The sequence below is a fragment of the Hyla sarda genome, chromosome 4 (genome assembly GCF_029499605.1).
Source record: "Hyla sarda isolate aHylSar1 chromosome 4, aHylSar1.hap1, whole genome shotgun sequence".
Taxonomy (NCBI): domain Eukaryota; kingdom Metazoa; phylum Chordata; class Amphibia; order Anura; family Hylidae; genus Hyla; species Hyla sarda.
The window spans coordinates 344,991,701-345,004,011 of record NC_079192.1 but is presented as its reverse complement, the minus strand read 5'-3'; the positions used below and the strand labels follow the sequence as shown (position 1 = coordinate 345,004,011).

Here is a 12,311-nt window from a genome sequence, read left to right as displayed (position 1 = left end):
GGCCAGAGCAAGTAAAAACTAATACTGTATACTAAAAAACCAGGGTGCCTCCAGCTGTTGTGAAACTACGACTCCCAGCATGGCAAAAGCTGTCCGGGCATGCTGGGAGTTGTACCCCTGGTCTTTAGTATACAGTATTCGTTTTTACTTGCTCTGGCCGGCCCCCGCCTGCAGCCACACACGGGAGCCGGCCCGGGCAGATAATCATAGGTATTCCTATTCCGGACATCCCTGTGTTCCGAAAAATGTTTTCGGGACATAAGGATGTCCGCTGGTCACTTACCATTCCCCAACGGCGCGTGTCCTCCTTCGGTCCTCCTGTGGTCCGGTCCCATGTCTCTATGGTTGTACGCACGGGACGTCAGTGAAGTCACGTGCCTACAACCATAGAGGCAGAGGAGCGCAGGACCAGGAGGACCGCAGGAGGACGTGCGCCGACCGGGGCCTGATGAGTGACCGGCCGTGCTATCTTAAGTGATCCGGTCACCACTCCCCGGTCCCGGCACCTAGTGCTATGGTCCATAGGCCATAGCAGTAGATGGTGACCCGGGCCGGAGGAGCGGTGATCGGAACACTGTGGAGGCATTACAGACATACAGCATGCAGCCATACACTGTATATGGCTGGAAGCTGTATGTCTGTTGGGGGGAGCTGCCTACTATTGTGGGGGAACTGCTGACCTAATGTGGGGGGAGCTGCCTACAAATGTTGGGGGAGCTGCCTACAAATGTTGGGGGAGCTGCCTACAAATGCGGGGGAGCTGCCTACAAATGTGGGGGGAGCTGCCTACAAATGTGGGGGAACTGCCTACTATTGTGGGTGAAATGCTGACCTAATGTGGGGGAATTGCCTACAAATGGGGGGGGGAGCTGCCTACTATTGTGGGGAACTGCTGACCTAATGTGGGGGGTGCTGCCTACAAATGTGGGGGGAGCTGCCTACAAATGTGGGGGAGCTGCCTACTATTGTGGGGGAACTGCTACTAATGTGGGGGAGCTGCCTACTAATGTGGGGTAACTGCTGACCTAATGTGGGGTAACTCCCGACCTATTGTGGGGGAGCTGCCTACTATTGTGTGGGAACTGCCAACCTAATGTGGGGGAACTGCCGACCTAATGTCTATGAGGAGCGATTAAAGGAGTTACAATTGTTTAGTCTTGAGAAGAGACGTTTAAGGGGGGATATGATAAACATATATAAGTATATTAATGGCCCATACAAAAAATATGGAGAAAAACTGTTCCAGGTTAAACCTCCCCAAAGGACGAGGGGGCACTCCCTCCGTCTGGAGAAGAAAAAGTTTAGTCTCAAGGGGCGGCATGCCTTCTTTACCGTGAGGACTGTGAATTTATGGAACGGTCTACCTCAGGAAATGGTCACAGCAGGAACAATTAACAGCTTTAAAACAGAATTAGATACATTCCTGGAACAAAATAACATTAATGCTTATGAAGAAATATAAAATCCCATCCCTTCCCCAATATCGCGCCACACCCCTACCCCTTAATTCCCTGGTTGAACTTGATGGACATATGTCTTTTTTCGACCGTACTAACTATGTAACTATGTAATGTGGGGGAGCTGGCAATCTAATGTGGGGTAACTGGCAACCTAATGTGGGGGAACTGGCAACTTAATGTGGGGGGAACTATACTGCCTACCTAATGTGGGGGGAACTATACTGTCTACCTAATGTGGGGGGAACTATACTGCCTACCTAATGTGGGGGAACATGATGCCTACCTAATGTGGGGGGAACTACAAGGTACCGTACATCGCAGTAGGAGGGGTAGTCTTATATGGCGAGTATATCCCAAACTCTATATTTTAGCTGTAAAAGTTGGGGGTCGTCTTATACGCCGGCATATACGGTAACTCCCTCCCATTTTAAGACATAGGATGAGATAGGAGGATCCGGATGCGGGCTGGCTCTCTGTAGGAAGGCCTGCCTGCATTAATAGGTAGGGGGGTCTGTTGACCAGCAGGGCCAGTTTAATAGGATGGCCAGCTGCAACCATTCTTAAAACTATCATTGTCATATAATATTGTGTATGTTCATTATATTGTATTAAATAATAGAAGTTTTATAATAAAATGACCACGTTGGTACCACTAGTCAACATAGATCTAATAACAACAAAAATTTAGAAATATCCCAAAATTTTTATTGACAATTGTGATCGTGTATTAAACAAGGAAAAGCAATTTATTTTAAGCTCTTAATTCTATAAGGTGCAAACACAGTATGCTAAAAAAAATACACTATCTAAACATAATCTAATATTATATAACTATGTATCTACTTTTTAAATGTGGATAATTCACTCAATTTGAATTTCTAAAAACTGTGAGTTTATACGTTACTCAAAGACATTCCTAGAAGTACAGAAATTGGAAAGGTCAAAAAAATTCAGAGACCACCCTTTGTCTGTTGGTAACATGTTATAAACCATTGCTTATCTGTCAAGCCTACTTTTTTTTTTTAGAAAACATTTGTCCAATGACCTTGGAGAGGAGTGACTATTCAAATGAGACATTTTTATATACTTTAATGACCACTAGGTTTTGTAATGCCTGGTCTGTTAAGATCTTTAAAACAAAATTAGTTATTTACAATTTTAGTACTTCTAAAAAATGATTTCAATATATTTTTATTGTCTTCAATAAGACTAGTTTAGTAAGCATTAATACTCATTCTTTAAAACCCAATTCAACCCCTCATGTCAGTTCTAGACACACTGGCCCTGATTTACTAAGAATGAAGTGTTTTTTTCTTTGTGGGGTTTTTTTTCCCACAGTTTTGCTTTTCCCCAAAAAAATTTCCAGAGCACAAACCCACCCCATTTATTGTGGGGAACATTAGTAAATATGCTGGGATTTTTGGACAGTGTCAGGGACACGCCCTTTTTTTGAGAACTCATAATTTTAAAAGGGTGTGAATTTGGCAAATAGTCATGGGGGGTGGGGGTGGTGGCCCATCCCCCACAGCTACTTCCCACCCTGCTGAGTGACAAGTTTTTCTATACACATAGCAGGAGATTAATCAAAACCTGTGCAGAGGAAAAGTTGACCAGTTGCCCATAGCAACCATATTTCGTCTTTCATTTTTAACAGGGCCTCAACTTGTCAACCTATACTCTGCACAGGTTTTGATAAATCTCCCTCATAGAGAGAGATGAGGCGCTTATTTTCGGCAGGATAGAGAGCTGCTTCTGAGGAGTGCCCCAACAACTACTTGCCAGTTTCCAGCTGCTTTTTAAAACTGATTTTCTTAAACACTTCAGCCTTTCATAGTAAATTATGGTGTCACGATCATGTTCTCTGTCTGTGTTTTATGCTGCCCTCCGTTCTGCAGCATGCCACTGCTGACAGGTTCCCTTAAAATAGTGTAAAACCCATTGAAAGTAGTTAAAATAATACATTTTTAATTGTAGTATATTATTCTCCTTTCATAATAATAAAACATCGGGTATGTCTTTTTTCCTAGTTCTTATGATTGCCTGCGAGATGATCCATTTGCGCATGACTGGCCTTTACTTCCTCAGCTTCCTGGGATACACTATTCTATGAATGAGCAATGTCGTTTTGACTTTGGTATTGGCTACATGATGTGTACAGCTGTAAGTATTGTGTTTTAAAATGATATACATGTGTTTAATTGTGAGTTTTAAATAGAGCCAAGCAGTTAGGTGTAAATATAGCTGAGACATCTTCAGATCTATGTTACCTTAGTTTTAAAGAGATCGAGGAAAAGCATGATTTTTTTTTTTTATTTCAAAGAGATTGCTTGAGTTATCAGGTTCAAATTTTTTTGTGGGTGGTAGTTAAGAATTGTCTTTTCTGTACTGGAAATGAGAGGATTCACAGATCTGCTGATAACATTTAGCTTATACTCATCAGCCACATTGAGAATACAGAGCTGCAGAGTGAATGAAGCACAACAGTGTTAAAGACACCACCATTAAAGAGAATGTACAGTATAGTCAGTAAATTACCTATTGGTTAAAGAAAGGGAACTAGTCATCCGATTTGACCATATACAATGCATGGCAACACGTCATGTAAGGTAAAATCATTTTTTTTTCTCATTATTTATTTTCATTTTCAATATGAGCAGAATTCACACAAAAACATGCTCTTAGGGGATGCTAAGTGGTTTAACACTGATTAGGGCATTAACATAAAACAAATAAGGAACACAATAGAAGAGCAAAATAGAAGAGGAGGATGAAGAGAGAAATAAAAGGCAAAAAGCGGAGGAGGAGGGGAGAAAAAAGACACATGGGGCCACAACGGACAACATGGGAAACACCGAAGACAACACACAAGGACAACACTCAAACCAGCGACAAGGAAATGGGGGGAGAAAGGATGCTGGACTCCCCAAAAGACCAGGAGAAGTGGCTCAGTCGCGCAATAAGACACTGTATTCAGGAGTTTCCTGAAAGGCAGGCCAGTCAAAGCAGGTCTTAAATAAACCATTATATCTGGGGATGAGGGTTAGCAGTGAGTTGCTCCATGCACTGTATGTCCAGGATCCTTGATATCATGTATGGTAAAATCATCTTCCTAACCATGCCTAGGATATGTTCCTGCTGGCAGCAATGGTTAGACTATGCAGTCCCTCGCCATGCCAAAATTAGTCCCCTGGGTGGGGAGCCATCCTCTGTTAGTCCCATCTGCTCAGGCTGTAATCACGCCCACTCAGTTTAATTGGCTGCCCCGGCACGGCCTGCATCCTTGCTCTGCTCTGTCTACTTAGGGAGCAGAGCTGGGATGAGGACTGTCAATCTGAGTGGGTGTGGTTACAGCCAGAGCAGACTGGACTAGCAAAGGATGGCTATAGTTCAGGGGACTACTTATCTGCCGGCAAGGGACACCTTTTGAACTGCATAACCTTAACATCGCTGCTGACATGTCTCCCAAGTATTTTGAGGAAGAAGATTTTACCATGTATTACATGCTACCTTGCATTAGATATGATATATATATCCCTGTATATTTTTATAAAATATTTTTTCTAATTTTACACATGAATGTGTATATTAAAGTAGATTCTGTCACCAAATTTAACCTTATATAACCAGTGGCATCACATTACATATGTGAACATTAGGTTTTCTACCATACCTGGATGTCCTCCTGCCAGCCCTCTCCAGAAGTGGAGAAAATAACTTTTAGAAATCTCCTGCACCATATGTAAATGATGCTAAACTAGTCATTGAAGTGTTTGGCTTCCTGAATTAGTCACCACACTGGCTTTTATCATGTCTATTCAGTCTAAAATCATGCGTATTAACGGCGTAAGCATGGCCTGACGTCACTACTCTGGTCCCTAAAGTCCCACACAGGCCCAGGGATGACACTAGCTCAAGACTTCAGGGAGAAGATCGGATAAGTCAGGCCGTGCCAGGGCTCAAAATGCATATTCATGCCTAAGAAGGTGGGATTAGAGACTGAATGTGTGCTATCATCCCCATGTGCACAGTACACAGAGTATGCTTAGGACACTATCCCAAAAAAATCCATGAAATAACAATATGCATTAGACTACGCATCCCAAAAAATGAGATCTCTGGATGACACTTCTCGCAGAATGTACCGCAAGTAGAAAGTAGCATAAAAAGATAACTACTTTAAAGAACGCGCAGGCACAGAGTTTTAAATCTGAACCAGACTCTTCGCCAAGCATGTGGGTTCTAACCAAGAGCTGGATACCAGATGAGGCAAATACAGGAAAATTTAAAGCATACCTATCCATACAGATCCCACCAAAAAAAAAATATATATAATAATAATAAATATATTCGTACCTAATCCTTACAATGGATTTTCTAATCAAATTTTTATGCCACTATCACCTATATTTCTTATTTTTTTTAAATACCTCTATTCATTAGCTCACAGTGTTAGATATTTTCTCAGGGAAAGCGGGCATGTCCCTCCCTTGTGGTGGTGGGAGGGGATTGGTGTGTCTGCTCATGCTGCCTTGTCCATAAGTCATCACTCGTCCATGACTCATGGACAAGCTAATGCTGCTGTAGGACTGATTAAGGTCCCCATAGGTATGGGGACCCCTAGTGGTGGGATTTTTTGGAGCTGTTTTTCTTTTATTAAATATATAAAAAAAATGTAAACAACAACCATATTACAAAAGGTCTTTCATTTTCATCAGTATCAACTTATAAAAAGTTTTCGGGGGGGGGGGCATGTCGCTGAGGAAGATGGCCACATATTAAGCTTGCTCCCCCTCGCTGAGACTGAAAACCAGCTAAAATCTGCAGTAACCCAGCTTTCCTAGATGGGGAGAACCTCCCGACAACACCTAAAGCCCTCACAAGCACTCCCCTGACAGGGATGGTTTCCCCTACTCATGATTGCTCCTGTTATAGACCCATTGCTCTTCTTAATTCCGACCTGAAGCTGTTTTCTAAGGTCTTGGCTAAGCACCTTTGTACTGATCCTTAAGGATCGATTTTATTCCTTGCCGCCAGGGTGGAGATTATACAAAAAAAACTGGGGGTCTCATTGACTTTATCAATCGGCGGTCTGAACAAGCCTTGGTTCTTAGTTTAGATGCGGAAAAAGTATTTTGATAGGTTGAGATGACCATTTCTTTTTTCCACACTTCAGAAATTTGGTATTACTGGTAATTTCTTTACTGCGATGCGGGGTCTTTACTTCTCTCCGACTGCTTTTCTTAAGTTCCCCCGCGCTTTATCTGACTTTTCCTCTATTTAATGGCACTTGGCAGGGCTGTCCATTATCCCTGTTGATTTTTGCACTTTGTATTGAACCTTTTGCCGCCATGATCTGGGAGATCTGAACATCTCTGGAATACCTCTTCATGATAGAATATTCAAGATCTGTCTCTTTGCCGATGATCTCCTCACCCTTACCTCTGTCTGCTCTTTTGTGTGCTAACTATTCTTTTAAATGGTCTCCTTCTGCTGTCAAATATTTAGGTGTACGCCTTACGCCTCGTTATTCTTCCATCTATTCCGCTCATTTCTCTCCTCTTTTCAGGAAACTCCTGGCCCTTATGGAAAAGTGGCAGTCCCAATATATTTTGTTTTTTGGGCGTATAGCGGCAGTTAAAATGACAGCCCTCCCTAAATTGCTTTTTATTTTTTTTCCGGCTATTTTCCACCTTATCTGGGATGCGAAGAGGCATCTCCTTCCGATGTCAGTTTATGATGGCGGCTAGGTTTATGGGTGGGTTGGCCGTCCCTGATGTGGTTAAATACTATTGGGCTGCTCATTTACGTCACTTAGTGGCATGGTCTACGTACCACGCGTTTAGCCAATGGATGGAGTTGGAGAAGCTTTGGTTTGCTCCAGTTCACCCCAATGCTCTTCTTTGGTGTGCCCCCCCCCCTTTCCCATTCCCCAGAGATCTCTATTGGGTCAAATGTTCTTCTCACGCTATGTGTAGGGATATTGCTCTAGAAAGTTTAAAGGAGTAATCCGGGCAAAAACATCTTCAAAAGGACAGGGGATAGGATGTCTGATGGTGAGGGGGCCCGCCGCTGGGACCCCCCACGATCTCCCTGCAGCAGTCCGCATTCTATGCGTAGCTGCGTCTGATGTTTCGGAAACCGCCAGGCTTTCGAGACGGGGACTTGACGTCACGCCACGTGTCTTGCAAGGATCTCCCCTCCCCTGAACGGTTCCACTACCTGCAGCTTAGACATTTTATGTCTTCTACGTTGAATTCGCTGGTAGTCTCCCTGCCTACAAGTTTTGAAAGATTGTGCCAGAGTGGACCCCAGACGAGGGGACTTCTTTCTGATATTTTCTCTATTCTTCTCAACCCCTCTGATGGTGACCCACCATCACACCGCTATATGCGCCATTTGGAGGAGGCTCTGGAGACTAGCAGCACTCTTCCTCAGTGGCGTGTCATTTGGGAACATGCCTCCAAGGCTTCTATTTGCACTGCTTATAAGGAGACTCAGTTCAAAATGGTCATGGGGTAGTACCATACCCCGGAATTGCTGAATAGATTAAACATTGTTTTACTGTCTTTTTTACATTTGTTCTTATTATGAAAATTTTCAGTAAACATTACAGTAAAAAATAAAAAAAAATTTGGATCTTACAGTGCCCATTTAACTTGATATAGGGCTCGGTGGGTTAAGGAAAGGTGCAGCAGTCAGGCCACTTCTTATTTTGGGTTAAAAAATATTTAACCTGCTACTCTTGCAGCTTTACTGCATTCTGGAATACATTTGAAAAACAAGCTTTGGCAATAAAAAAAATAATGGCCCAGAATTATCAGAGGACAAAATCTTTCTAATTTGCCTATAGCAACCAATCAGAGTTCAGATTTCATTTTCTATTAACAGATGAGAGCTGAGCTTTGATTGGTTGTTATAGGCTGACTGGTTTCGTCTTCAGACAGACTTATAAATCTGGGCCCATGAATTTGAAATATCCCTATTCCTTATTACCTATTAATTCTAAGCCCATCACCTCTGTAGAGGTTACATGAATTTCCCTCGGCCCAACCTTATATTCACAATGATACTGGAAGGGCAGCTTAGGCATTTATTTATAATTAACTGTCCATCAATAAATGCCCCGTCAATGCACATAACCATTGAAGCTGCAAAGTGTGTCCCCTTAACTGCTGGAGAGCTGGTGCTTTCTAGTTCCTCCTGATAGCGTGGCTGCATTATTTCCTGCCTCCTGTTGTAGAGGATTTAGGAGGTGCTATTAGTGGTGATTTTGGTGTGTGCTGGGGGGGGGGGGGGGGATTATGGTGGTGGTGTGTGCCCTGCGAGGGGTTAGGGGTGTTTAATAATAATAATAAAAAGAAGAAGAAGAAAAAAAAAAATGAGTGCAAACCACACACACATACTTGTATGATAAAGTGGCCTGCTACAGAAAAACTCTATGCCAACAATGATATTCTCTCTACAATCCAAATTCACAAGTGTAAGGCTATGTTCACACGGGGGAATGTCTGCACAGAAAATCTCTGTGCAGACATTCCCCTGACAGCAGAGCGCCAGCATAACATGCCGGCGCTAAGACTGCTCAGATGTGCACCATCCTATAGATGGCAGTGCATTTCTGTGCGGAGTCTGCAGAAAGAGTGGACATGTCTATTCTTTCTGCGGACACTGGAATTTGAATTTCCGCACCAGATGTTTCCGGCATGGAAATTCTGTTATGTGAACAGCCCAACAGGATCTCATTGAAATCAATGGGGCTCTGCTGCTGCGGAATCTCCATGCAGAATTCTGCACAGAAATTCCATCTTGTGAACGTAGCCTGTTGATTACTATGTGTTAACCTCCCCTCTAATCCTACTCAACTGCGACTTACTGCTAAATCTTACTGAAATCTCCAGAGACTAAGAGAAAAAAATATATATTTTCAGAACAGTAATATTCCTTCTAACATTCTCCAGGATAATTCCATATCTTTTCCAGACTCTGGAAACAGGGAAGTATGGAACACTGGACACCAAGCTGCTATATTTACACAAGTACACAACTACTGAAAACCTTCTAATGGCCAGAAATGGGTAAAAATAGCTTGGCGTCTTGTACATTGATCTCCTGACAAGGCAACCATTTCTTGGATTAAAAACGTAATTATGCTGCCTTTAAGTGTGACAGTTCCATACCACACATGGATACGATTTCTGTGTTTACAACAAGATTATTAATTGACCAAGATTATTAATCAACCTTGATTAATTGATCTCTATGGGGAGATTTATCAAAACCTGTGCAAAGGAAAAGTTGCCAAGTTGCCCATAGCAACCAATCAGTATGCTACTTTCATTTTGCAGAGGCCTTGTTAAAAATGAAAGAAGTGAGCTGATTGGTTGCTATGGGAAACTTTCCTCTGGACAGGTTTTGAGACATCTCCCCCTACCTGTTTATTATGGCAAATCTATGTTTGTTGGTATATCAGCACATGAGAGAAAGAGATTTACAGACCATGTCTCATAAACATCACATAAAGAATAAACTAACAGGGGACACTCAAGTCCAGCATAATAATTCCACAGTACAAAAATGGTCAGTACAATAAAAAAAAGGGAAAATTGGACAACAACAGTAGAAGGGGGGGGAAGAAAGGAAGAGATAGAAGGGTACAGAAGACAAAGACACTGGCAAACATGGGCAGACAAAACACAAGAAAAAGGAGAGGGGGAGGGAGGACGCAGGTTAAGATTGGGGGGGGGGGGGAGGGGTAAAAGGGGGAAGGGAAAAACATAAGCTCCTTAAGAGAGCCAACTAGAAATCTCCGGGGATTCCCTGAAAGAGTCCCACGGATGCCAAACACTGAAAAACACTTTGTGTTTATCTCGATCAAAAACTACCAGTTCCTCCATTCTACTAAACTTAAGCGTCTCAACAAACTCCACTTTCAAAGGAGTAGCTGCGGACTTCAAGTGGCACAGACTTAGTTCGCACAGCACATAAGAAATGCCTCAGTAGGCCCCTTTAACTCACGGAATGGAGGTAGGGTACAGAGAAAAAAGGGCAATATCAGAGGAGGGAGGGATGGAATCTGCAAAAATTATGTTAAATGGGTCAAATACAGATGCCCAGAATGGACGGATCAGAACACAATCCCACCACATGTGAAGGTAAGTGCCAATAGCCTTGCTACAGCGCCAGTACAAGGCCGAGGGGAACAGCAGGAATCCGATCCAGGCACCTGTACCACCTGGACAAGATTTTAAAAGCAGCCATGCAATGGGGAGGAGGAATCAGATGGGGCAGCTATAAATTCAGCACCCGAGAGTGCCTGCTGCATTTGTGGTTTGGAGCCAGCGGGAAACCCTAGGAGAGCACTTATACCGGAATCCTTAGCAAATTAAGGGTTACTAAAGTGAGGTGTCAAAGGGCCCGGCCTGCTAGAGAGTTTCCAGCAGACCATTGATGAATCCCAAAAAGGGAGCATGATCCTAGATATTAAAGAGAGATCAAATCCAAGGCAGGGCAGCTGGATGTAGGGGGGAAAGGGTGAATTTCCAGGGTAACCAATTGTTTTGAGCGGGAACGATGGCAAAGGTCCAGAATCCTGGTGCAGACCGTGGCCATGTAATGAAGGCGGAAGGCGGGAAGTCAATCTACCCCCCCCCTCTCTTTGTGCCTAAGTAGGACCGAGTGAGCCAGTCAAGGGAGGCTAATTCAGTGAAGAGGTCAGCCAGAATCAGAGAGTCGGCTTTTTTAAGACGAGCCCCATGAGCTAGGAAAATGCCTCTGACCGTACACTTAATAGCTTCCTGTTTAAGTGGAGCAGGGGTATCGTCGGAACTATGGTTCTCCATAGAATCAGAGATCGTCTTGCGGACCTCGGCACTGCACAGGGCGTCATTAAGAAGGTGGTCATTAAGCCTCCAGGAGTAAGGGCGAGGAGTATGTGGATCGAAATGTAGCTTGGCCAATACAGGGGCATAGTCGGACCATACCATGGTGTCAATAGAGGCTCTCGGGGACAAGGAAAGGAGGGGATGGCTCACAAAAATCATATCCAGCCTACTAAATGAGCAGTGTGTGGGAGAATAAGTATAATCTTTAACATCAGGATGTAATACACGCCATAGATCTATTAAACTACGGGAGTGGAACTCCCTGCGTAGCCTACAGGGAGCTGCAAAAGAGAGGGAAGACTTACCCGAGGAAGAATTAGTAGCCGGGTCCCAGACCCAGTTGAAGTCACCTCCCATAATAATCTGCAAGGAACCAGCAAAGTCATCCACATAGGTCAGCAAATCCAGTGCATAAGCGGCCTGTACCTGGTTAGGAAAATATACAGAAACCTCCGTAAACAGTTGAGAAGCATGAGAAAATTGCAAAAACAGAGGTCAATGGGGTCCACTTGGGATTTAGTGAGAGTGGATTGAAAGGTCCTGTGAAAGGCAATAGACACCCCTTTAGACTTAGCAGCGGGGTTCATAGAGTGGTACCAAACGGGATAGTTGCAGTCCCTAAGGACATGCTGGAGGTAGAATGGAAATTGGTTTCCTGAAAAAGGGCCACAGACACTGCCTTCTTAAGAAGGTGATAGAGGATGTGTCGCTGCTACTCCGGGATGTTAAACCCCTTTATTTTAAAGGAACAAAAAGCATCACAAGGAACAAAAAAGAAGAGGGCCAAAAAGGAAAGAAAAAAGAGAACAACAAAGAAAAACAAAAATTACGACGAAAGGTCTGAAACAAGGAGCGAACCAAGAGATGGTCAGCCCACTGATCATCTTCCCTACCTGTTTATTTATAGAAAGAAAAAATTCTATCAATCAAGGCTGGCTGGGCAGGGAGAAGACACTGGACCACCCCAATA

At 43.4% G+C, this 12,311-nt stretch overlaps 1 protein-coding gene across 1 annotated transcript in view; it reads left to right on the top strand.

Annotated features, from left to right (window-relative positions):
* The window catches only part of LOC130267183 (A disintegrin and metalloproteinase with thrombospondin motifs 2-like), a 761,535-nt gene that overhangs the window by 475,891 nt on the left and 273,333 nt on the right, over positions 1-12,311 (top strand). Inside the window, 1 exon segment of the mRNA XM_056516542.1 lies at positions 3,488-3,620. Coding sequence (XP_056372517.1) covers positions 3,488-3,620 — 133 coding nt within the window.